The sequence below is a fragment of the Pseudophryne corroboree genome, chromosome 5, assembly GCF_028390025.1.
Source record: "Pseudophryne corroboree isolate aPseCor3 chromosome 5, aPseCor3.hap2, whole genome shotgun sequence".
Classification (NCBI taxonomy): domain Eukaryota; kingdom Metazoa; phylum Chordata; class Amphibia; order Anura; family Myobatrachidae; genus Pseudophryne; species Pseudophryne corroboree.
This window is the reverse complement of record NC_086448.1, coordinates 671,703,883-671,731,222: the sequence shown is the minus strand read 5'-3', so window position 1 is coordinate 671,731,222 and position 27,340 is coordinate 671,703,883. Positions and strand designations below refer to the sequence as shown.

Genomic DNA, 27,340 nt, shown 5'->3' with positions numbered 1-27,340 from the left:
TGACCAGTGACCACCAGAGACAGTGCAGTTGTTTGTTTTATTTAATATATCCGTTCTCTGCCTGAAAAAAACGATACACAGTCACACAGTGACTCAGTCTGTGTGCACTGCTCAGCCCAGTGTGCTGCACATCAATGTATTGTATATAAAGCTTATAATTGTGGGGGAGACTGGGGAGCACTGCAGGTTGTTATAGCAGGAGCCAGGAGTACATGATAAATAATATTATATTAAAATTAAACAGTGCACACTTTTGCTGCAGGAGTGCCACTGCCAGTGTGACTAGTGGTGACCAGTGCCTGACCACCAGTATATTAGTAGTATTGTATACTATCTCTTTATCAACCAGTCTATATTAGCAGCAGACACAGTACAGTGCGGTAGTTCACGGCTGTGGCTACCTCTGTGTCGGCACTCGGCAGGCAGTCCGTCCATCCATAATTGTATTATATACCACCTAACCGTGGTTTTTTTTTTCTTTCTTTATACCGTCGTCATAGTCATACTAGTTGTTACGAGTATACTACTATCTCTTTATCAACCAGTGTACAGTGCGGTAGTTCACGGCTGTGGCTACCTCTGTGTCGGAACTCGGCAGGCAGTCCGTCCATCCATAATTGTATTATAATATATACCACCTAACCGTGGTTTTTTTTTCGTTCTTTATACCGTCGTCATACTAGTTGTTACGAGTATACTACTATCTCTTTATCAACCAGTGTACAGTGCGGTAGTTCACGGCTGTGGCTACCTCTGTGTCGGAACTCGGCAGGCAGTCCGTCCATCCATAATTGTATTATAATATATACCACCTAACCGTGGTCTTTTTTTCGTTCTTTATACCGTCGTCATACTAGTTGTTACGAGTATACTACTATCTCTTTATCAACCAGTGTACAGTGCGGTAGTTCACGGCTGTGGCTACCTCTGTGTCGGCACTCGGCAGGCAGTCCGTCCAACCATAATTGTATTATATACCACCTAACCGTGGTTTTTTTTTCATTCTTTATACCGTCGTCATACTAGTTGTTACGAGTATACTACTATCTCTTTATCAACCAGTGTACAGTGCGGTAGTTCACGGCTGTGGCTACCTCTGTGTCGGCACTCGGCAGGCAGTCCGTCCAACCATAATTGTATTATATACCACCTAACCGTGGTTTTTTTTTCATTCTTTATACCGTCGTCATACTAGTTGTTACGAGTATACTACTATCTCTTTATCAACCAGTGTACAGTGCGGTAGTTCACGGCTGTGGCTACCTCTGTGTCGGCACTCGGCAGCCCGTCCATAATTGTATATACCAGTGACCTAACCGTGGTTTTTTTTTCTTTCTTTATACATACATACTAGTTACGAGTATACTATCTCTTTATCAACCAGTCTATATATTAGCAGCAGACACAGTACAGTGCGGTAGTTCACGGCTGTGGCTACCTCTGTGTCGGCACTCGGCAGCCCGTCCATAATTGTATATACCACCTAACCGTGGTTTTTTTTTCTTTCTTTATACATACATACTAGTTACGAGTATACTATCTCTTTATCAACCAGTCTATATATTAGCAGCAGACACAGTACAGTGCGGTAGTTCACGGCTGTGGCTACCTCTGTGTCGGCACTCCGCAGCCCGTCCATAATTGTATATACCAGTGACCTAACCGTGGTTTTTTTTTCTTTCTTTATACATACATACTAGTTACGAGTATACTATCTCTTTATCAACCAGTCTATATATTAGCAGCAGACACAGTACAGTGCGGTAGTTCACGGCTGTGGCTACCTCTGTGTCGGCACTCGGCAGCCCGTCCATAATTGTATATACCAGTGACCTAACCGTGGTTTTTTTTTCTTTCTTTATACATACATACTAGTTACGAGTATACTATCTCTTTATCAACCAGTCTATATATTAGCAGCAGACACAGTACAGTGCGGTAGTTCACGGCTGTGGCTACCTCTGTGTCGGCACTCGGCAGCCCGTCCATAATTGTATATACCAGTGACCTAACCGTGGTTTTTTTTTCTTTCTTTATACATACATACTAGTTACGAGTATACTATCTCTTTATCAACCAGTCTATATATTAGCAGCAGACACAGTACAGTGCGGTAGTTCACGGCTGTGGCTACCTCTGTGTCGGCACTCGGCAGCCCGTCCATAATTGTATACTAGTATCCAATCCATCCATCTGCATTGTTTACCTGAGGTGCCTTTTAGTTGTGCCTATTAAAATATGGAGAACAAAAATGTTGAGGTTCCAAAATTAGGGAAAGATCAAGATCCACTTCCACCTCGTGCTGAAGCTGCTGCCACTAGTCATGGCCGAGACGATGAAATGCCAGCAACGTCGTCTGCCAAGGCCGATGCCCAATGGCATAGTACAGAGCATGTCAAAACCAAAACACCAAATATCAGTAAAAAAAGGACTCCAAAACCTAAAATAAAATTGTCGGAGGAGAAGCGTAAACTTGCCAATATGCCATTTACCACACGGAGTGGCAAGGAACGGCTGAGGCCCTGGCCTATGTTCATGGCTAGTGGTTCAGCTTCACATGAGGATGGAAGCACTCAGCCTCTCGCTAGAAAACTGAAAAGACTCAAGCTGGCAAAAGCACCGCAAAGAAATGTGCGTTCTTTGAAATCCCAAATCCACAAGGAGAGTCCAATTGTGTCGGTTGCGATGCCTGACCTTCCCAACACTGGACGTGAAGAGCATGCGCCTTCCACCATTTGCACGCCCCCTGCAAGTGCTGGAAGGAGCACCCGCAGTCCAGTTCCTGATAGTCAGATTGAAGATGTCAGTGTTGAAGTACACCAGGATGAGGAGGATATGGGTGTTGCTGGCGCTGGGGAGGAAATTGACCAGGAGGATTCTGATGGTGAGGTGGTTTGTTTAAGTCAGGCACCCGGGGAGACACCTGTTGTCCGTGGGAGGAATATGGCCGTTGACATGCCAGGTGAAAATACCAAAAAAATCAGCTCTTCGGTGTGGAGGTATTTCACCAGAAATGCGGACAACAGGTGTCAAGCCATGTGTTCCCTTTGTCAAGCTGTAATAAGTAGGGGTAAGGACGTTAACCACCTCGGAACATCCTCCCTTATACGTCACCTGCAGCGCATTCATAATAAGTCAGTGACAAGTTCAAAAACTTTGGGTGACAGCGGAAGCAGTCCACTGACCAGTAAATCCCTTCCTCTTGTAACCAAGCTCACGCAAACCACCCCACCAACTCCCTCAGTGTCAATTTCCTCCTTCCCCAGGAATGCCAATAGTCCTGCAGGCCATGTCACTGGCAAGTCTGACGAGTCCTCTCCTGCCTGGGATTCCTCCGATGCATCCTTGCGTGTAACGCCTACTGCTGCTGGCGCTGCTGTTGTTGCCGCTGGGAGTCGATGGTCATCCCAGAGGGGAAGTCGTAAGCCCACTTGTACTACTTCCAGTAAGCAATTGACTGTTCAACAGTCCTTTGCGAGGAAGATGAAATATCACAGCAGTCATCCTACTGCAAAGCGGATAACTGAGTCCTTGACAACTATGTTGGTGTTAGACGTGCGTCCGGTATCCGCCGGGAACTAGACAATTTATTGAGGCAGTGTGCCCCCGTTACCAAATACCATCTAGGTTCCACTTCTCTAGGCAGGCGATACCGAGAATGTACACGGACATCAGAAAAAGACTCACCAGTCTCCTAAAAAATGCAGTTGTACCCAATGTCCACTTAACCACGGACATGTGGACAAGTGGAGCAGGGCAGGGTCAGGACTATATGACTGTGACAGCCCACTGGGTAGATGTATGGACTCCCGCCGCAAGAACAGCAGCGGCGGCACCAGTAGCAGCATCTCGCAAATGCCAACTCTTTCCTAGGCAGGCTACGCTTTGTATCACCGCTTTCCAGAATACGCACACAGCTGAAAACCTCTTACGGCAACTGAGGAAGATCATCGCGGAATGGCTTACCCCAATTGGACTCTCCTGTGGATTTGTGGCATCGGACAACGCCAGCAATATTGTGTGTGCATTAAATATGGGCAAATTCCAGCACGTCCCATGTTTTGCACATACCTTGAATTTGGTGGTGCAGAATTTTTTTAAAAACGACAGGGGCGTGCAAGAGATGCTGTCGGTGGCCAGAAAAATTGCGGGACACTTTCGGCGTACAGGCACCACGTACAGAAGACTGGAGCACCACCAAAAACTACTGAACCTGCCCTGCCATCATCTGAAGCAAGAAGTGGTAACGAGGTGGAATTCAACCCTCTATATGCTTCAGAGGTTGGAGGAGCAGCAAAAGGCCATTCAAGCCTATACAATTGAGCACGATATAGGAGATGGAATGCACCTGTCTCAAGTGCAGTGGAGAATGATTTCAACGTTGTGCAAGGTTCTGATGCCCTTTGAACTTGCCACACGTGAAGTCAGTTCAGACACTGCCAGCCTGAGTCAGGTCATTCCCCTCATCAGGCTTTTGCAGAAGAAGCTGGAGGCATTGAAGAAGGAGCTAAAAGGGAGCGATTCCGCTAGGCATGTGGGACTTGTGGATGCAGCCCTTAATTCGCTTAACAAGGATTCACGGGTGGTCAATCTGTTGAAATCAGAGCACTACATTTTGGCCACCGTGCTCGATCCTAGATTTAAAGCCTACCTTGGATCTCTCTTTCCGGCAGACACAGGTCTGCTGGGGTTGAAAGACCTGCTGGTGACAAAATTGTCAAGTCAAGCGGAACGCGGCCTGTCAACATCTCCTCCTTCACATTCTCCCGCAACTGGGGGTGCGAGGAAAAGGCTCAGAATTCCGAGCCCACCCGCTGGCGGTGATGCAGGGCAGTCTGGAGCGACTGCTGATGCTGACATCTGGTCCGGACTGAAGGACCTGACAACGATTACGGACATGTCGTCTACTGTCACTGCATATGATTCCCTCAACATTGATAGAATGGTGGAGGATTATATGAGTGACCGCATCCAAGTAGGCACGTCACACAGTCCGTACTTATACTGGCAGGAAAAAGAGGCAATTTGGAGGCCCTTGCACAAACTGGCTTTATTCTACCTAAGTTGCCCTCCCACAAGTGTGTACTCCGAAAGAGTGTTTAGTGCCGCCGCTCACCTTGTCAGCAATCGGCGTACGAGGTTACATCCAGAAAATGTGGAGAAGATGATGTTCATTAAAATGAATTATAATCAATTCCTCCGCGGAGACATTGACCAGCAGCAATTGCCTCCACAAAGTACACAGGGAGCTGAGATGGTGGATTCCAGTGGGGACGAATTGATAATCTGTGAGGAGGGGGATGTACACGGTGATATATCGGAGGGTGAAGATGAGGTGGACATCTTGCCTCTGTAGAGCCAGTTTGTGCAAGGAGAGATTAATTGCTTCTTTTTTGGGGGGGGTCCAAACCAACCCGTCATATCAGTCACAGTCGTGTGGCAGACCCTGTCACTGAAATGATGGGTTGGTTAAAGTGTGCATGTCCTGTTTTGTTTATACAACATAAGGGTGGGTGGGAGGGCCCAAGGATAATTCCATCTTGCACCTCTTTTTTCTTTTCTTTTTCTTTGCATCATGTGCTGATTGGGGAGGGTTTTTTGGAAGGGACATCCTGCGTGACACTGCAGTGCCACTCCTAAATGGGCCCGGTGTTTGTGTCGGCCACTAGGGTCGCTAATCTTACTCACACAGTCAGCTACCTCATTGCGCCTCTTTTTTTCTTTGCGTCATGTGCTGTTTGGGGAGGGTTTTTTGGAAGGGACATCCTGCGTGACACTGCAGTGCCACTCCTAGATGGGCCCGGTGTTTGTGTCGGCCACTAGGGTCGCTAATCTTACTCACACAGCTACCTCATTGCGCCTCTTTTTTTCTTTGCGTCATGTGCTGTTTGGGGAGGGTTTTTTGGAAGGGACATCCTGCGTGACACTGCAGTGCCACTCCTAGATGGGCCCGGTGTTTGTGTCGGCCACTAGGGTCGCTAATCTTACTCACACAGTCAGCTACCTCATTGCGCCTCTTTTTTTCTTTGCGTCATGTGCTGTTTGGGGAGGGTTTTTTGGAAGGGCCATCCTGCGTGACACTGCAGTGCCACTCCTAGATGGGCCCGGTGTTTGTGTCGGCCACTAGGGTCGCTAATCTTACTCACACAGTCAGCTACCTCATTGCGCCTCTTTTTTTCTTTGCGTCATGTGCTGTTTGGGGAGGGTTTTTTGGAAGGGCCATCCTGCGTGACACTGCAGTGCCACTCCTAGATGGGCCCGGTGTTTGTGTCGGCCACTAGGGTCGCTAATCTTACTCACACAGCTACCTCATTGCGCCTCTTTTTTTCTTTGCGTCATGTGCTGTTTGGGGAGGGTTTTTTGGAAGGGACATCCTGCGTGACACTGCAGTGCCACTCCTAGATGGGCCCGGTGTTTGTGTCGGCCACTAGGGTCGCTTATCTTACTCACACAGCGACCTCGGTGCAAATTTTAGGACTAAAAATAATATTGTGAGGTGTGAGGTATTCAGAATAGACTGAAAATGAGTGTAAATTATGGTTTTTGAGGTTAATAATACTTTGGGATCAAAATGACCCCCAAATTCTATGATTTAAGCTGTTTTTTAGTGTTTTTGGAAAAAAACACCCGAATCCAAAACACACCCGAATCCGACAAAAATAATTCGGTGAGGTTTTGCCAAAACGCGTTCGAACCCAAAACACGGCCGCGGAACCGAACCCAAAACCAAAACACAAAACCCGAAAAATTTCAGGCGCTCATCTCTACTCGGAACGCCTCCCGCCTGTCCGTCCTCTTGCGATCACCACTGCGATCACTTTTCTCGCTGGCGGCATCACGGCCCAGCGGCGATCATCACCGGGCAACGCCACACATGCACAATGCATCCGCCGCGCATGCGCATTTCCGGCTCGTTCGCACTGCAGCGAAGAACAGCTCGTGCGAACGGGTCGGAATGACCGCCAAAGTTTTGTAATTTTGAGTGGGAACAAGTAATACGTGTGGATGAGAGACACAGATCTTGTGCAGAGCGGAGAGGTCGGGTAGGGAGATATTTTGAAATGAGTAAAGAGATTTATGTTGGTGCAGTTTAGTTAATAGCCTTGTATGGAAGTAAAAGTATTTTATATTTAATATGGTAGAATACAGGTAACCAATGGAGGGACTGATAGAGCGGATCTGCAGACGTTGAATGTCTAGTGAGGAAGTTTAGCGTAAAAGCCGTCTGACGCCAGGCATTGATCTGCAAATTGGAAAATGGATAACAATCAGTTTACAGAAGAGCAACCAAATGGTGCTCCAACTGCTGCCACCAGTCATGCTGACGGTGTCATCTACTAAACCCAATGCTCAAGGGCTTAGCGGGTCTAAGTCCAGGCATCAAAAACATAAACAATAAATAAAATTGGCACTAAAAGAGCCGAGTATGATTAAAAATTGACACATATTTATTCACACATTACATAATAATTTCAATGTTGCAACATCATAAAAACATGATTCAATTGAAAAAAACTGGGCCTATCATAGCACCTCATTTGATTCAATTTGTCTGAATGCAAGATTTGTAGATAATTGTATATATGCTGGAACCTTTGCATAAAGTTCATCTATTTGGTATAGCCACAGTCAGGAACAAATACTAAGCGAGATGGGGATATTTACCAACTTGGATTGGAAATGAGAAACTTTTTGCAGCTTGATTAAGGAATCCAACTGATCCGATTGAAAGCTCAGATCCGTTTTTGCAAGTGTCCAAATTGCATGAAGTAGTTCCTTCAGCAGACTTCCAGTCTTTCCTTTAGATTAATAGAAAGTGCAGCATCCAGCTCCTCCACTAACTCGTTTCACTGTTTGCCACAGCATTTCCAAGGTGAAAAAAGCTGTGGCAAACAGCAAAACACGTTGGTAGAGGAGCTGGACAGTGCGACTGAACAACAAATAGCTATCAAGTCAAGTGCATGAATGCTGTATAGGTATTAACGACAAAAGGTGCAGGGGTAGGAGACAGGGGCGATCAGGAGATGCTGGGCTTCAAAAAGGGGGGAAGCTGAAAGTGAAAGTAACTGACAAGTGCTGCCAACAGTGCCCCCTACTCTGCAGCACTATGGCCCTCATTCCGAGTTGTTCGCTCGCTAGCTGCTTTTAGCAGCATTGCAAATGCTAGGCCGCCGCCCTCTGGGAGTGTATCTTAGATTAGCAGAATAGCGAACGAGAGGTTAGCAGAATTGCTACTTAAGAATACCTTGCAGTTTCTGAGTAGCTCCAGACCTACTCCTAGATTGAGATCACCTCAGTCCGTTTAGTTCCTGGTTTGACGTCACAAACACGCCCTGCGTTCGGCCATCCACTCCCCCGTTTATCCAGCCACTCCTGCGTTTTTACCTGGCACACCTGCGTTTTTTAGCACACTCCCTGAAAACGCCATGTTGCCGCCTAGAAACACCCACTTCCTGTCAATCACACTACGATCACTCGAGCGTTGAAAAAACGTCGCTCGAGCTTATGTAACTCTACTAAGTTTTGTGAAAAATAACTAAGCGCATGCGCGCTGCGTACCATGCACATGCACATTCTCTACCTAATCGCTCCGTTGCAAAAAACGGCAACGAACGAACAACTCGGATTGACCACCTATGTGCGGAGCTCACTCCGCACACACCTAGTTATGAACCTGGTAACCTTAGATGGACACAGCCCTTTGATGGTCATGGCGGTTTGGCAAATCAAAATCCAAAGCTGGATGATGAATCAGAGCCAAATTCAAATCCGGCAAAAATGGTCCGGTAGTAATACTGCCCTATATATTGATAAAACATAGCATCAGCAGGAGCTGAGACCCTCTATGCCAGTCATATAAATACATACATGAGGGTTCTACAAATATGGTGGGTTAGGTCCTGGACCCCTGCTGAAAAGTAAAAACCACCAAAACATGGAACACTGTGAATGTAGATAATATTGCTTATATTTAGTATGTAAGGTACACAGCTTACATCTACTCTTTTTCTCACCACTTTTCTTGACATTAGATGCCATTGCAATTCCTCCATTAGGTCATATAAACTCTGAATGAATGGAACATAGCGCACATAGGGGCAAATGCAAGGTTGGACTGGCCCACAGGGGTACTGGGGAAACCCCCAGTGGGCCTCACTGTCTGGGGACCCACCTACTCCTCTAGGGATCAGGTTCCAGACTGTGCACTTGAATTGTACATCATACATATTTTACATTATACTGCACAGGACTATTATTGATCTGGTACATTATCATGCATGCACTAGCAGTATTTTCTATACTGTATCTATCAATGGGCTCATACTATACATTCACTAATAGTTAGCCAATCCAATGTGGTGGCTGGCCACACCCCCTCTGGAGGATGGGCACACTCCTATCCATGGGCCCATTCCACTGCATTCCCCCGGTGGGCCCTTCCTGCCCCAGTCTGACACTGGGCATATCTACTAAGCCTTGGAGAGTGATAAAGTGGAGAGAGATACAGTACCAGTCAACCAGCTCCTGTCATTTTACAAAATAAACATGTAAAATGGCAGTTAGGAGCTGATTGGCTGGTACTGTATCTCTCGCCACTTTATCTCTCTCCAAGGCTTAGTACCTAGACCCCATAGGGCCTTATTCACATTTTTATGGTGTGCAATGTTTTTGCAATTGAGCGATTATCATTAAACTGCATAAGCATTACTGTCGCAATCTGCATGCATAGCGATTGATTAGCAATTATGCTTGCATTGAAGATATATTAGCAAGTGAAAGACAGGGAGAGGCCATTTTATGTGAGGTAACGGGGAGTGGTGGCAAAAACATGGGTGTGTCTGGAACGGTTTTCAAGGCATGTATCAACCACCAGCTGTGATCCTGTACGAAAGATTCATGTCTCCGGCATCTCAGTTGCGGCGACCATTCTGAGGGACCATATACTCACTCATGCAGTCGACGTTTCCCGGATCTGTGGGCATCTCTATGCAAATCCTGGCGGCAGTTACATTACCATATTTACTCACATACCATGAGTCAGAAATCACATCTGTGGCAATACTAGCAAACAACTATGAATCTGGACCGCGAAAAGCATTGTTTTAGTTGAACGCGAAAAGCATGGAATTCTTGTACCATCATAAATGATAGTGCCACCTCATGGAATATTTAAAACACAATATTGGCACTATATGTAAGTGACATCATTTTGGGCCAAATTTTCCCGCAGTGTAGTGTGATTAATATACAGTAAATGATATAATCCATAACGATAGTAAAAAAAACCCACCCTCATACAGTGGCCACACAGACTATTTCCACGGATCTCCCAATTAGTTAATGTTCAGTAATTCTACCTACTTAATAGTAGTGATGAGCGGGTTCGGTTCCTCGGAATCCGAACCCCCCCGAACTTCACCTATTTTACACGGGTCCGAGGCATACTCGGATACTCCAGTATGCTCGGTTAACCCGAGCGCGCCCGAACGTCATCATCCCGCTGTCGGATTCTCGCGAGATTCGGATTCTATATAAGGAGCCGCGCGTCGCCGACATTTTTCACTCGTGCATTGGAAATGATAGTGAGAGGACGTGGCTGGCGTCCTCTCACTTTGTTTCAGAACTTTCAGGGGGCTGCAAATATCTTTATTCTGGGGACCAGCAGTATTATAGGAGGAGTACAGTGCAGAGTTTTGCTGACCAGTGACCACCAGTATTATACGTTCTCTGCCTAAAAAAACGCTCCATATCTGTGCTCAGTGTGCTGCATATATCTGTGCTCACACTGCTTTATTGTGGGGACTGGGGACCAGCAGTGTTATATAGGAGGAGTACAGTGCAGAGTTTTGCTGACCAGTGACTATCAGTATTATACGTTCTCTGCCTGAAAAACTCTCCATATCTGTGCTCAGTGTGCTGCGTATATCTGTGCTCACACTGCTTTATTGTGGGGACTGGGGACCACCAGTATTATATAGGAGGAGTACAGTGCAGAGTTTTGCTGACCAGTGACCACCAGTATTATACGTTCTCTGCCTGAAAAACGCTCCATATCTGTGCTCAGTGTACTGCATATATCTGTGCTCACACTGCTTTATTGTGGGGACTGGGGACCACCAGTATTATATAGGAGGAGTACAGTGCAGAGTTTTGCTGACCAGTGACCACCAGTATTATACGTTCTCTGCCTGAAAAACGCTCCATATCTGTGCTCAGTGTGCTGCATATATCTGTGCTCACACTGCTTTATTGTGGGGACTGGGGACCACCAGTATTATATAGGAGGAGTACAGTGCAGAGTTTTGCTGACCAGTGACCACCAGTATTATACGTTCTCTGCCTGAAAAACGCTCCATATCTGTGCTCAGTGTGCTGCATATATCTGTGCTCACACTGCTTTATTGTGGGGACTGGGGACCAGCAGTATTATATAGGAGGAGTACAGTGCAGAGTTTTGCTGACCAGTGACCACCAGTATTATACGTTCTCTGCCTGAAAAATGCTCCATATCTGTGCTGCATTGTAGTATATAGTAGGAGTACAGTGCATAATTTTGCTGACCACCAGTATATAATATATAGGAGTATGGTACAGAAGGCCACTGCTCTACCTACCTCTGTGTCGTCAAGTATACTATCCATCCATACCTGTGGTGCATTTCAGTTTTGCACAGTTTGCTGACCACCAGTATAACTATATATATAGCAGTACGGTACAGTAGTCCACTGCTCTACCTACCTCTGTGTCGTCAAGTATACTATCCATCCATAGCTGTGGTGCATTTCAGTTTTGCACAGTTTGCTGACCACCAGTATATACTATATAGCAGTACGGTACAGAAGGCCACTGCTCTACCTACCTCTGTGTCGTCAAGTATACTATCCATCCATACCTGTGGTGCATTTCAGTTGTGCGCAGTATATATAGTAGTAGGCCATTGCTATTGATATATTACTGGCATATAATTCCACACATTAAAAAATGGAGAACAAAAATGTGGAGGGTAAAATAGGGAAAGATCAAGATCCACTTCCACCTCGTGCTGAAGCTGCTGCCACTAGTCATGGCTGAGACGATGAAATGCCATCAACGTCGTCTGCCAAGGCCGATGCCCAATGTCATAGTAGAGAGCATGTAAAATCCAAAAAAATAAAGCTCAGTAAAATGACCCAAAAATCTAAATCAAAATCGTCTGAGGAGAAGCGTAAACTTGCCAATGTGTCATTTACGACACGGAGTGGCAAGGAACGGCTGAGGGCCTGGCCTATGTTCATGGCTAGTGGTTAAGCTTCACCTGAGGATGGAAGCACTATCCTCCTGCTAGAAAACTTAAAAGAGTTAAGATGGCAAAAGCATAGCAAAGAACTGTGCATTCTTCTAAATCACAAATCCCCAAGGAGAGTCCAATTGTGTCGGTTGCGATGCCTGACCTTCCCAACACTGGACGGGAAGAGGTTGCGCCTTCCACCATTTGCACGCCCCCTGCAAGTGCTGGAAGGAGCACCCGCAGTCCAGTTCCTGATAGTCAAATTGAAGATGTCACTGTTGAAGTACACCAGGATGAGGATATGGGTGTTGCTGGCGCTGGGGAGGAAATTGACAAGGAGGATTCTGATGGTGAGGTGGTTTGTTTAAGTCAGGCACCTCTTTTTTTCTTTGCATCATGTGCTGTTTGGGGACTATTTTTTTAAATCTGCCATCCTGTCTGACACTGCAGTGCCACTCCTAGATGGGCCAGGTGTTTGTGTCTGCCACTTGGGTCGCTTAGCTTAGCCATCCAGCGACCATGGTGCACCTCTTTTTTTTCTTTGCATCATATGCTGTTTGGGGACTATTTTTTGAAGTGCCATCCTGTTGACACTGCAGTGCCACTCCTAGATGGGCCAGGTGTTTGTGTCGGCCACTTGGGTCGCTTAGCTTAGTCACACAGCTACCTCATTGCGCCTCTTTTTTTCTTTGCATCATGTGCTGTTTGGGGACTATTTTTTTGAAGTGCCATCCTGCCTGACACTGCAGTGCCACTCCTAGATGGGCCAGGTGTTTGTGTTGGCCACTTGGATCGCTTAGCTTAGCCATCCAGCGACCTTGGTGCACCTCTTTTTTTTCTTTGCATCATGTGCTGTTTGGGGACTATTTTTTGAAGTGCCATCCTGTCAGACACTGCAGTGCCACTCCTAGATGGGCCAGTTGTTTGTGTCGGCCACTTGGGTCGCTTAGCTTAGTCAGACAGCTACCTCATTGCGCCTCTTTTTTTCTTTGCATCATGTGCTGTTTGGGGACTATTTTTTTAAATCTGCCATCCTGTCTGACACTGCAGTGCCACTCCTAGATGGGCCAGGTGTTTGTGTCGGCCACTTGGGTCGCTTAGCTTAGCCATCCAGCGACCTTGGTGCACCTCTTTTTTTTCTTTGCATCATGTGCTGTTTGGGGACTATTTTTTGAAGTGCCATCCTGTCTGACACTGCAGTGCCACTCCTAGATGGGCCAGGTGTTTGTGTCGGCCACTTGGGTCGCTTAGCTTAGTCACACAGCTACCTCATTGCGCCTTTTTTTTTCTTTGCATCATGTGCTGTTTGGGGACTATTTTTTTGAACTGCCATCCTGCCTGACACTGCAGTGCCACTCCTAGATGGGCCAGGTGTTTGTGTCGGCCACTTGGGTCGCTTAGCTTAGCCATCCAGCGACCATGGTGCACCTCTTTTTTTTCTTTGCATCATGTGCTGTTTGGGGACTATTTTTTGAAGTGCCATCCTGTCTGACACTGCAGTGCCACTCCTAGATGGGCCAGGTGTTTGTGTCGGCCACTTGTGTCGCTTAGCTTACTCATCCAGCGACCTCGGTGCAAATTTTAGGACTAAAAATAATATTGTAAGTTGTGAGGTGTTCAGAATAGACTGGAAATTAGTGTAAATTATGGTTATTGAGGTTAATTACTATGGGATCAAAATGACCCCCAAATTCTATGATTTAAGCTGTTTTTGAGGGTTTTTTGTAAAAAAACACCCGAATCCAAAACACACCCGAATCTGACAAACATTTTTTAGGGAGGTTTTGACAAAACGCGTCCGTATCCAAAACACGGCCGCGGAACCGAATCCAAAACCAAAACACAAAACCCGTAAAATGTCCGGTGCACATCACTACTTAATAGATATAGATGACCAGGTAAGAAGGAGTTATCTTTCAACAACCAATCTTCATGCGACAGATCCAGATCACTCTTACCAGATTCCCGGTACAGCACACTCTATTGCTTGGTGAGTCCCAGCCTGTTCTATGTTGGTGGTGTTGACTGCAGATCTCAGGTCTCTCAGTCGACATAAGGGTATGCTGGGAGTTTCTATCTGTTGGCTGCGCTAGTCCCACAAGGTGGAAGAACAGTCTTCTTTGTAAGTGTGGTCATGTTAACCACTAAATCTGACTACCCTCCCCTACGTAATCCTGCTCTACATCTACCTGACCTTTTCTATATTGAACCATTGCTTGTAATCTTGACCTTAGATTGCCCTCCCCATTCTTAAATCTATTGATTCTGTACCTTATCTGCCTTACCATTACCGAACTAGACATTTCCTATTGGATTATTTATGAGCCTGTCTTTGCTGGGACGTGGGCAGGAAGCCACAGCACGCATATCACTTGTCTCCTTGAGGGAGTCCTAGGTAAAAACCAGTGGAATGTAAGACTCTTTGCCTATGTCCCAATGTGCCAATTCTATCTGACAGCACAGGAAATACTGTACACTTACCTGCGTTTAATGTATCTCTTCATTTGAAGAGCTGATAGCTAAGGTATACATTCTAACATTGCCACTGTAGTGAAATATATCGTTATAATTCATGACTAGTGATGTCAGGATTACCACTTACAGTTTTAACTCTACATGCATTAAAATAAAACCATGCCACATATTGCTATGTGTTTTGGTCATCCTGTTACCTGTCCTTTAGAAAAGGAAATGACATCGGTGCCTGACTCATTTAGAACTCTATTTCCTGTTTCTCCACATTCTCCTTCAATGCAAATGTACACTCTGCCAGTGCTTTCCCCATCCATTGTATCACCAGTATGCACAGAAACTGTATATTCCACCACTGAAACATAAATGTAGGCGTGTTCATCAGCTGCAATGTCACAGTGAATGTACAATATGTCACACAGACATGCAATAAGAACAGTTACCAGGGAGAGGATCCTTGTCAGGATAGAGAGCGGGGACCTCCACACATCTATCCTCATTAGGCCTCATCCAGCAATTAAAGCTTAACCACATCTCCTGATTAGTCACTGTGTGTTTCATATGTATTGATGATAAATACCATGACTTAAAAATCTGTGCACGGGACCAGGAAACGTGTACTTTACACAGGGATTCTACTAGCAGCTCTTCCTAAAAAGAAACAACAATCAAAATAGCATAAGATTGACTTTAATATTGCTTAAAATAGTTAAATAATGATAGAATATGAATATCCAGCAGAAAAAAGGTGCGAGTTGCCTGTGGGGCGGGACTTCAGGCGAGAATGCCCGCATTTTTAAAGCAGCAATCAATTTACAAGGCAAAGCCAGGTTATTTTTCCCTTGTAACTGATTGCCACTTTAAAAACATGGGCATTCTCGCTCGAAGCCCCGCACCTCTGGTAATGTGCACCCTATTACATTTACCCCTATATTTGTACTGTATATCAATTTGACCATTATAGGAAATTATACAATTTTACATGAGACTACCATGGCACAGCAGTATCCATGGCACTGTAGTAGGCATCGTATTATAATAGTCTACTAAAAAGCGGTTTTACTGGCATTCTCAAGGCGGTGGTTGTGACGTTAAAAACTACTGAAGATCAGGGGACACTCATCTATCTACTGAGTAGTGGAGCTGGATTCACCAATCAAAACAGGCCAGAGATTTAAAATGTAAACATATAGGAGGAGATGTATCACACCTTCATCAGAGATAGAGTGAGAAATTGCCCATAGCAACCAACTTCTGTAATTTTAGAACTGTGCTAAAAAATTACAGTTAGAAGCTATATTGGTTGCTATGAGCATCTTTTTCACTGGTCCACTTATTTCACTGCTTCATACATCAGCCCAAAGACTCTCATCTCCAATCATTTTTGCTGCGTCCATCGCATCTCTCTTAACCAAAAAATAGCATAATTATCCTACAAAGAACTTTCTTGAAGGTTTGATAACTCTCCACCATAGGCTATTAACAGTTGATACGGTACCAAAGCCTTTAATCTTTTTGGGAATTAATATAGAATACGAATTGCCAATGAGCAAATTAAGTTCAAACATTTAAAGCTATTTACCTAACAAAGGTAGGGTTGCCATCAGAAATCGGGGGGCACAGTAAAGATGTGGCCCCCATTACCCCCCCCCCCCCCTCAAAGCCTATGACCTATTAAATGTAGAGGTTCAATGAGCCTGGCTCCCAGAGCAAGCACATGCTATGATAACCCTTCGTAGATGATATATATATTCAGAGCACTACACACATTGCAGTCAGACACCTTACACATGGAGCTATTTGCTCCTGTAAAAGGAAGCATGCTAACTCTCACGGGTGTAGACAGGTGTGGCGGGCCTGATACTTTTTTTTTTTTGGGGGGGGGGGGTAATTGTGGGGAGACTGAGCGCAGATTTGGGGGGCTCTATTGTGCCCCTCAGCCAGGGGAAAATCCAGAGGGGGGGGCGTGTTCAGTATGATCATGCCCCCCTACTCCCCTACACAGTCTCACTGCACCACAACAGCCCAGTCAGCACACCGCAGCATGTGCTGCCTGGAGAAGAAGCTGCTGCTGCAACGTGGTAAGGGGTGCAGGGGTAGCACCATATGAGGGCCCCTCCATCGGGCCTGGGCAATTAGTACCCACCTCCCCAACCCCATTTCAGCGGTAGTGCTAATTCTATCTATATGGTGCTAGGTGTTGTCCCCCAAGACCGAGTCCAGTACATTAATACCGACTGTACCCCCATGATGGCAGCCCTGATCACATGGATATTACCCCAGCATCATGGTGGTTGTGTTGCTTTACAAATTGATCCCTAATACCTCAATCTAGCAAATAATTTTTTATTAATATATTGATTTGATTCTGCTCTCTCTATAACAAGCATGGTTATTATACAGTAAGAGTGACTGGAATGTATGCGATAGAGGATCCAATATAAGCTTTTGTGTCTATATTAACACCATCAATCTATAGTGCTGTGATGTTCCTTTTTCTTACTTTATCTGTGTAACCTGTATTTCACATACTGTATTAGCGGTGACATTTAAATCTCCAATATCTTTATTTTTTTTTCAACGAAAGACCTCTAATTCACAAGTCTATTCTTGTATGGTACTCTATGACATGACTATAAATCAGCAGCTTTGTAGTCAATATTTACACCATGTAACATGAATACATAAAACATTGCTTGCAGACTCAGAAGGTAATCTTCTAATCCGGACCTGTTTTTAGATTAAATGACAAATGAAGTAAGGCATATTTCAGATTTTAGAAATAACTAATCTATTAAGTTATACATAGCAAATTATTGTTAACTCCAAACCAAGATAAAGAAGCAATACAAAGAAAAATGCATAAATATGACATATATTTTAAAAAGAACTGACAGATAAATCACTTCCTAAACATGAAAAAGATTAGAAGGCTTAATAAACAAAGAAACAGAATATCATTTCATAGAGAATTATGCACTGGGTGTGAGAAGGTATTCAAAGCAGTGGCGGACTTTATCCATGGGCTGCAGGACTGTGGTCTCCCCAGGTAAAATCCGCTACCCAGCTCAGTGTCAGTGGAGCCAACTGCAGTCCGTGAGTGCACTGGCTTCACTGTGACTGACTGTGGCTTCCTATTGGAAGTCCTACCTGTCAGTCACAGACACTCAAGGCAGTCCCATTAGAAGGTATTTCATCCCTCTGATACTGCCAGACTGGGCTGCGATAAGCAGAGAGCTGGCTTATTGTAGGAAGCTACTCCTTGCTTTGGGCACAGCCTCATCCAGCTTCTATGGGCTGAATCGAAGCTGGATTGGGCTTCTATGCAGCCCATAAATCATGATTTTTACACATGTTTAAAGATCTGATTTGGCAGTCACTTTTCTGTTCGTGATCGCTACACGATCCATACATCACCAATTTATTGTTACAATCATCTCCAGAATGGAGACTTGCCCCAATATTTTGCTGATGTATGGGGACCTTTAGATGCCAGGAATTACCACGGTGGACAACTAGTGCCCTTGTGCGGTATTATGGTAAGGACCTTAAAGTAATACCGCAAAATAGTATCACAAGTTATTTTTGGAATTCCATTACTAAAAATCTCTGTTGTATAGATAACATATACTGGGGGAGGAGTGTCTCTTTTAGGGAAAAATAAATTAGATTTGAAATACAAGGAAAAACTATAGAAATTATATTTATATGTATTACAATGTGGCGGCTAGCATTGTTTGGCTGTGAATGGCTAAAGAAAATTCAAGTTGACTGGAAGTATAGTCAAACACTGCAGGAGTTTGCAGAATCTACAGTAGCCATTATTAAGAAATTCAATGAATTGATAAATAAAGTGCTACCACTGATATATCTACAATGAGTGCACACAGGCCCCTTGGGGCCCACACTGCACCCATTTTCCTGGTGATTTTCACATACGCAGTAGATATGCCCCCAGGAACAAGGCACAGGCACCATTTTCATGGAGAACCATACAGTAGACTCTGCCACGTAGAGTGTACACCGCTGCGGCCGCTGCCAGGGAGAAGGGGGCCCACAGGGAGCCTTCTTGCTGGCCCTCTCCTCTTTTAATCCACCCCTGTGTACAAATCATAGAAAAGAGATAGGAACGTTCCATTTAACAAAAAACAAGCATTGTAAAGTCACTAAGCATTGTAAAGTTACCTCTGCCATATGACCAAGCATTGGGACGATGAAGAAAGAAGCAAATGAAAGAATTATGCCACACGTACAATTGAGAGATGGGCTGCTTCCATAGATATTATTAAAGAAAGATAAATCAGAAAACATTCACATGAAGATTTTAAATCAATGGTTAATCCAACACTACACAGACATCACCAAATCCGCTGCTAAAGACTGTGGACATCTCAGCTCTATAAGGAGACACCACTTCCAACAATAAATATTATAAAAGATTACTTAAAAATGTAGATTGAGTACACATCCAATAATTATTTGACAATCAACACACATAAAGGTATTTTTCAATACAGCTAACATGATTTTGTAATAGCTTCAGCTTCAGCAATTTGGGAAAGAGCCATGGATCAAGTCTTCCAGGGAATAGCTGGCACTGTGTTCTACTATGATATTATTATTACAGGAAAAGATGGTGACGATTATTTAAATTACTGTATCTTAAAAGTATACTCATGAGATTATGTGAATGTAGGCTGAGAGCCAACTGAGATACTGTACATGTGAGTTCTTTAAACATGAAATTCCTTACTGTGGATATGAAATTGTCAAAAATCAGCACTGAAAAAGTCAGAAGACAAAATATAAGCAGTACTGCCAGCTGGGGCTGATCTACTATGACATTAATGAAGATTAAGCTTCAGGGTCCCTAATGAAGGAGGGGTCCATTTTCGCCTCTTGTTTTTATGTAACACTATGACAACCAGGCCTCTAGTACACCATAGCTGCTATTACAACTTGGATGCGCCTTGCTAAGTACTGCGGGAGCTGCTGGGAGTTGTAGTCTAGCTCTGTGATTTGCGCTCTGTAAATAGCGTGAAACTTGTACCAGTTTTAAATTACAATTGCTGACAGCTTGCTAAATTTCTCTATGTGACATTCCCAGGAATACCTAGGAAGGAGGCTGGGAGCAATGAAAGGTGAGAAGGAACCAAGGTCAAGGAGGAGTCTAATAAGGTAATTTTGCTGGCACTGAGCGGTGAGTGCTGTCTGGTGTTTATTGAAGAGAGGTGGGAAGTGATTTATGAAGTGGGGAATCTGTGAGGTGGTTATTGTCTGTGAGGGGATTACTGAAGGGGGGTGCTGTTAGGTGATTATTGAAGGTGAGGAGTGCTGTGAGAGGTAGATATTAAAGGGGCTATAATATAACCAGACCTGCCCCACAAACTCTCACCCTGTCACTCACCACATCAGCCCGCAGACTCTCTCATCCGATTTTCCACCACATCTACCCCTACAGACTCTCTAACCTTGCCAAATAGCTGACCTGTCCCTGCAGATACAGGCTGTGGGGAAGGGCTGACTGTATGGCCCATTTTCAAGGACTCCACCCCACCACCCCATTCCCCGCCAACTGGGCCTCAAGGTCTTTGCAAGGGCAGCAAGGCCCCTTTGGACCTTTGTTGGATGTTGCTCTATTGTTGCTGGTTGCGAAGGGGCCCCATATCCGTTCAAGTAAGGAATTGTTCCATCGTTCATTACATCGTATAGTGTTTACGACCAATCTCGCCTTGTCCAGGCCGAAGAGAATTCAGCCCAACCATGGGGACGATTGGCCGTCGGTCTAGTGTGTGCCCACCCTAGAAATCTCTAACGTTTTCAAACTACTGTACAACTTACAAAAGCCTTTGAGTCAGGGTTCCACCACTGTTACCGTTAAGGCAACGGAGACTCCTCAAAGACTCAATTTTTATAATCTAACGTATTCTCACATTCATATTAGTTTTTTGTTTTATTGCATTCCTGTCATTGTTTTTATTCTCTAATGCAGGAGGATTTGTGTATTTGTATTTTTTTTATTTAGGTTCATGTTGTTACATCCATGAGAGGATGTTTGAATACCTGACACCACATTCATAATGGAAGAACACAGGGCGTAATTTATGTTTGCATTCAATGCTGATGGTCATGCAACTGAGTGATCATCATCAGACCGCACATGTGCTGTGATCGCAGTACATACTCACCAAGGAACTTCTGCAATGCCGCTTGGAGTGAGACTTTTAACGCAGAGTGATTGACAGGAAGTGTCGGTTTGAGAGTGGTAACTGGGAGCGTCAGCAGAAATGCAGGCGTGTCATGGCTGTTTTTCAGGGTGTGCACATGTCATCAGCTGCAATCATGTATGCAGAGAAACATGGCGCCAGCATCACTACTGATGTGTCCAGTCTGCGTGGTCTACCCTAGCAGTCAGTGTTCCTTATGACTGTGTCTAAGCTGTGTATGTGTATGTAGTTGCAAATGAGATTGCGATGGCTCTGGTGGGCAACTATTTTCTTTCCTGGGCGGCAGCTTCACTTGCGATGATTAGCAATTCCATAGCCTAAAATATCACAGTTGCATAGGCAAGTGCGTACAAACATGAATGTGGCCCGCAGTGTGTTCTCTACTGGAGAAAAGCATGTAACAACATTGTAACTTTCTGAACAGACACAGTAACAAGTAAGAAATTCTGCTGTGTCTTCCGCTAGACACTCTAATATAAATAGTTCTACAAATACCACACCAGTGATTTGCAGTCATCTGTCAAACTCCAGTATACTCTAGAGCAGTGGTTCTCAAACTCGGTCCTCAGGACCTCACACAGTAAATGTTTTGCAGGTAACTCAGCAAGTGCACAGGTGTATGAATTACTCACTGACACATTTTAAAAAGTCTACAGGTGGAGCTAATTGTTTCACTTGTGATTCTATGAGGAGACCTGCAAGACATGCACTGTGTGGGGTCCGGAGGACCGAGTTTGAGAACCTGTGCTCTAGAGTATTATTATGCTGGGTACACACTTGTCCAAACCATGGGAGATCCGACTCCCGATCGACCGGCTTTCCAACATTGGACAAGTGTGTACCCTTCGCCGACTGACCTGCACACCCGATTTTGGTCACCTGTCAGGTCTCCTGGTTTTTAAACCTGCTTAAAAACCAGTAGACCCGGCCACCGCCCAGGCAGACCAGAGCAGGTGACCGATCTCTGGTTCCGGCATCCCAGCACACTATCAGCCCTGCGGCAGTGCGGCATCCGGAGGAATCCCAGCACTGTTCGTCGCTGCTGCAGGATGCAGTGCTGCGGTGGGAATTGGTGAAGGGTGAGGCAGCAGAGGGCATGGTGGCGATGGTGGGAGACGGTGTTGGCATGGCGGCGGAGCCGGTGTACTTTACCTTTAAAGCAGAGTTCAACAGTTGGTGCGGCTTCCAATTTCAAAAATGGCGCCATGGCACAATTTTTTAAATTCAAGATGGCCATGGCTAGCCACTCACTGCTCACCATGCCATTGCCCCGCACCCTTGTGCCAGCTAATATTAGCCAGCGTGAGGCAGCAGGTGTAAGTCCGACAGTGGAGGAGGAGCGAGGAAGAGCTCCAGAAGATGGAAGATGTTGGGGAAGTTCTGGATGAGCAGTGCCCATGCAAAAGAGCTTAAAGGCTGTTGCTCTCTATGTGAAGACATGGGGTCAGTCCTAGGGGTGGCGGCCACCATGCAAAAGAGCTTAAAGGCCGCTGCCACCCAAGTGAAGGTGCAGGATAATAAAATATTAAAACATTTGATGTCCTGTTTTTATTTTAATATTTATTTTACTGGGGGGACCTATAGGTACCAGTCGGCCCTTAATGTCCCACATGCTGGTACTGGTGGTTCTCCAAGTACCAGCATGCAGGGGAGGCTTGCTGGAAGCTGTAGTCCTCTTGTAAAAGACAATATTCTATTTTTAACTACCTGGCTAGCCCAGGGGTGTCAGAGATAGCTTTAGCCCTGGCCTTGGGTGCCCTTGAGAGGGGGGACCCCTTTATTTGGGGGGTTTCCCACTTTCCCAGAAATCCACGGCCTGGGCTGAGTAGATAAGGGGGATGGATGCTTCGGCCACGGAACCCTGTCAAGTGTGTCCCCTGGCTGTGGCATTACTCCCCTGCTAGTGGAAACCAGTGCTGGATTTGAAAATATGGGGGACCCTTACTCATTTAATCCCCATTTTCTTTTAAACCAGGGCCAGCACCAAGAACCCTTGCTGGTTCATTAACTATGGGGACCCCCTACATGTTTTGTTCCCTGTATTTTTTGGACCAGTGCTGGCTCACAGAGCTAGCGGCTGGATATGCCTTTTGGGGAGTACCCACATTTTATTTATTGCTTAAAGGAACATTAAAATGCTCTCCCCATCCACCATTGACCATTATAATTAATTACATTCCTAATTAATATATCCCCCTTCTCCCACAGCCAAATTTATTTTTTTCAGCAGAGTTGGCCACAGATTGGTTTGCTGAAGAATTGGACAAGTGTATAACGAGAATTGGCTGTAGAATCTGTGAGCAGGTATGCAGTAGGATTGTATAAACAGTCTGATCTTGGTCTGATCTGCCAAGGATTGGACAATTGTGTACCCAGCTTCAGAATAATACAAAAAAGATATTTATAACTTATAATTATCAACTTTGTATTATTCTAACCATCTTTATAGTAATAAAAAATCAGCAAATTTCCAGCTCTTGGCTATAAAGACAGGGACTGTCAGGAAGAGACCAGAGATGAAGCAGCTATGAGCTAGGGATGGCCATCGAACATCGATGATTCAAAATCATCTATGGTTTATGGCCGATGTACAATACTTTTGCCATCTATGGGGAAGAACCAGATGGTTTCCCTCCATTAATGGCACGGCATAACCAAGGAACAACCAACACAAAGTAGACCCTGATGATCAAGATGGCTAAAATGCAGAGGCCGGGCAAGGAGAGAAGCAGTGCAAGTTTAAGGCTGCTTCTGCAGAAAATGCGTCTTAAGTTGCAACTCACAATGCAGTGCGACTAGGACGCACGATGAAACTGTGCTGATTAATTTTATATACTATATGACACTTGTACATTGTATGTGACAGAGTCTGTAGCACCACGGAGCTTGTATTGAAAAAAAAGCTGCTGCTGCTACATTGTAGCACTTTGAGGGTTATTCAGAGAGGAATGCAGATTGGTGCATGCGCAGCCAGATCTGCGTTCATCTCTGCACATGCTGTGGGCCGCCCAGCACAAGATAAGGTCACCCAGCATGCGTGAGGCCTCCCCAGCAAGGTTGATCCTGGCAGCTCAACCTGGCTGCGCTGTCAGGCCCTCCCTCACCCCCCGTTTATCGGGTGCCACCGCCGCAACATCGTAACCCTGTCCCTGCAACGCACGCTGCTGTCAATCACATTGTGGTCGCATCCAACGGGGATGTGGCCACAATGTGGTAGTACGTGCCTGCGCATACGCAGTTTGCCAAAATCGGCAAACTGCGCTGCAAGCTGCATTAGCAGCAGGGTCCGAATAGCCCTCTTTGTGTACAGATTCAGAGACTCAGTCGCACACAGATATAGAAGTGTCATATATCAAATTAATCAGCACAGTCTCTTTGTGCATCCCAGTCACATTGTGTTGTGATTAAGACACAATTTTAGCAACAAAGAAGCAAAAATGACACCCAATGCTAGAAGATTCTCACACAGCCTGGCGTGCCAAGAGAGGCTGTTTAGCGTGACTGCAGCAAAGATGCATAAGGACACATCTGTATGTACTGCTGCACCTTAGTATAATGCCTGTATCAACCATTGCTTTGATGTGTGTGTGTGTGTGTGTGTGTGTGTGTGTGTGTGTGTGTGAGTGTGAATCTGTCTGTGATACTAGCCAATGCTTCCCCAGCACTGGACATCACTGCACCACACATGTTCTGAACCAAATGGTTTATCAGCAATAAGAGAAATATATGTACTGCAACTCATTTTCTCCCGCAATCTTCTGCAATACATTTCCCACCACAAGCAACATTATCCTTGTAACTAATTTCTCCTCCACTAGTACTTCTGTCGTCTGAAATTAATTTTAATCCACCCTTCCATGGATTAAAACTTCCTCCTACACCAACCCCTGTAAATTATTCATCAACCAGAACCAGATTATCCATTTGGCAACCTAGACTCCTGCCTAGGGCCCATTGTGCCCAGATTGTAGTAAACATTTTACATGGGCATTTTTAATAAATGGAATAGGAGAGGCTTTTCCCAGCATCTTGCCTAGGTGCCATGGGTATTAACCAGTTCCCAGCAGCCCTCTTCAGTAATTAATTCTCTACTCCTCTAAGTCATTATTTCTATGATGCCCCTTATAATGAATGTCCATCTTAATTCATTCTCTCTCCCCCTGTTCTTGATTCTTTCCCACCCCTGTGATTGATTCCTCCCCATCCATTTCTTACCATGAGTTCATAGCAGGGGATGTCAGTGGTATTCTATACCTTGGTACAAGTCTAGGCCGTTGAGAACCTGGGAGTAAACGGTGTGGACCACCCTGGTCATGGTCATGATCATGTGTGATTCCAGTTACATCATATCCTGTACTCTGCTCACTGGTTGTTTACTAGGTAAAAAGTGGAGGAGAGGGTACCCACCAACTGCCCCATACTTCTCCAGGGTTATGCCCCAGACTGAGAAACACTACTACAGACGGATGCCCACTGAGAGAAGCCTGAGTGTTAAATATACCTTTATCTGCAGTGTGTTTCCACTAATTGTTACTTCCACTTGTTCTTTATCCAATTGACCATAAAACATAATAGAAAATCGGTTCAGAGTCTCCATAGTCTCAAATCCGGAGCCAGTAATATCAATTATCCATGAGCCTCCTGACTGTGCAATAGGTTTGGGGCTTGTTAATAATCTCTTGCCTTGAAACAGAGAAAATAGCAGAAACAAGTAAAACGAATACAAGGTGAGTAAGAATATCATGGAATATTTATTTGACATATTACAGGTTGAGATGTCTTGTACTAATAGTAACCATAGCAACAATTTTTCAAAACTGTCCTAGACAAATGAAATCTTTTTAGTTTTCCTAGGTGATATATACAGTTTTAGCTTTGCATATCTAAATGCTGAAGTGTGTGTTAATGATTACAAAATATATATATTTTTTCTTTTCACCTGAAATATGTTTTAATTATGAAAAAAGAAATACATTTTTTAAGTAGTATGTATATCTAGGGGTTAGTAATTTTTTAAAAATTGTAAGCTGTCAAGCAGAACAATCCATAAATTATTATTATATAGTAGCGCTATGAACTAATATTGGGGGTTATTCAGTTCCCGTAGGATCTGGGTTAGGATGCACAAAGTATCAATTATCAGCACTTTGCGCACGGGCAGGGTCCGTTCTGCACATGAGCAAATGGGTTCTGTGATGTCAGAAGCATCCAGCATTAGACTGTCAGTGATTGATAGCCTGATGCCACTTGGGGATGGGGAGGGGGCGGCGATGTCCTCTGTTTGTGAAAATGGAGGCTTGTCGATGCCATTTAGGGGGCGGCAAGAGGCCAGGGATCTCCGTGGTTGCACAGAGATTTCCTGGCCTATGCGATGGGTGTCTTGCGTGTCTCCATGGGTGCTGCAAGCCGCCCGGTTGTTAGTGAGTGATCCAATGCTGTGTCCTCGGATGCAGGTCAGATCCCTACTGTAGCAGGATGCATCTCCATGTAATAAACGCCTTCTGCTACATCACCATACCAACTCCAACCACATCTGAATTAGGCCCTTTGATTGGAAATGTCAGTTTGTGTGTCTGCAGAGATTTTGTGGAGATGGTCGCGTTTCAATGTTAGCATGTTGACGTTTCTTAAGTGCATGCACAAAATGATTGGAGTTTTCCAGTTAATTGGAATATTTCCTCCTGTAGGATGGATGAGTATAAAGCAGCAAATAATATTGGGCCCTTATTCAGTCAGAAACGTAATTGCCGTTTGTGTTTTAAAAATGCATCACTGTTATCCATTCAGAAATCAGTCGTATCTGCAAAACTTGAGCTGCAGCTCATACATTGAAAGAGGAAAAAGGCACAGAGATTAATCATGAATGAGAAGGACAGTGACATACAGTGCAAAGACGAGAATGCCTTGGAGCCAGTCAGGGGCGTTTTAAAAGGAGGAGGCCCGTGTGTAGCCTCCTCCATCTGCGCCCCCTCCTCTCTGACAGGCGCCGGCTGCAGCCCAGCGCTGTAGAGAGTCTGAGCACTACAGTGCTCAGACCATAATGCGCATGCGCAGATCTCCGGGAAAATGGTGCCATATTGTTTGTTCCTTGATGAGGAGCTGATAAGGAAGGTCGCATGCAGCGCTGTTGCCTCCCGGCTTTCCGGCCCCACTGACCCTCGTGAAGGTTCCTCTAAAGGACTCATGCATGCAGAGGTACTCATACTTTTGGTCTGGGGTTGTGCAGTTTCCGCTGGGCCACCTGGCACAGAATGCCGGCTCTGCCCGATTCAATATTTGCATGTGCTAGTTGCCGTGCTTCCATATTTGCATTCCACTGACAAATGCAATCCGGAAGCTGTCAAATGTCTGCTCCTGCTAGTGGGGACATATT

The 27,340-nt window shown here is 45.0% G+C and overlaps 1 protein-coding gene across 1 annotated transcript in view; it reads right to left on the bottom strand.

The window, feature by feature from the left end:
* The window catches only part of RP1 (RP1 axonemal microtubule associated), a 1,008,071-nt gene that overhangs the window by 293,160 nt on the left and 687,571 nt on the right, over positions 1-27,340 (bottom strand). The window contains exons 36-38 of the mRNA XM_063923729.1: positions 25,469-25,650; positions 15,184-15,391; positions 14,941-15,095 (exon numbers count right to left, since the gene is read on the bottom strand). Coding sequence (XP_063779799.1) covers positions 14,941-15,095; positions 15,184-15,391; positions 25,469-25,650 — 545 coding nt within the window. The remainder of the gene's footprint in view (positions 1-14,940; positions 15,096-15,183; positions 15,392-25,468; positions 25,651-27,340) is intronic.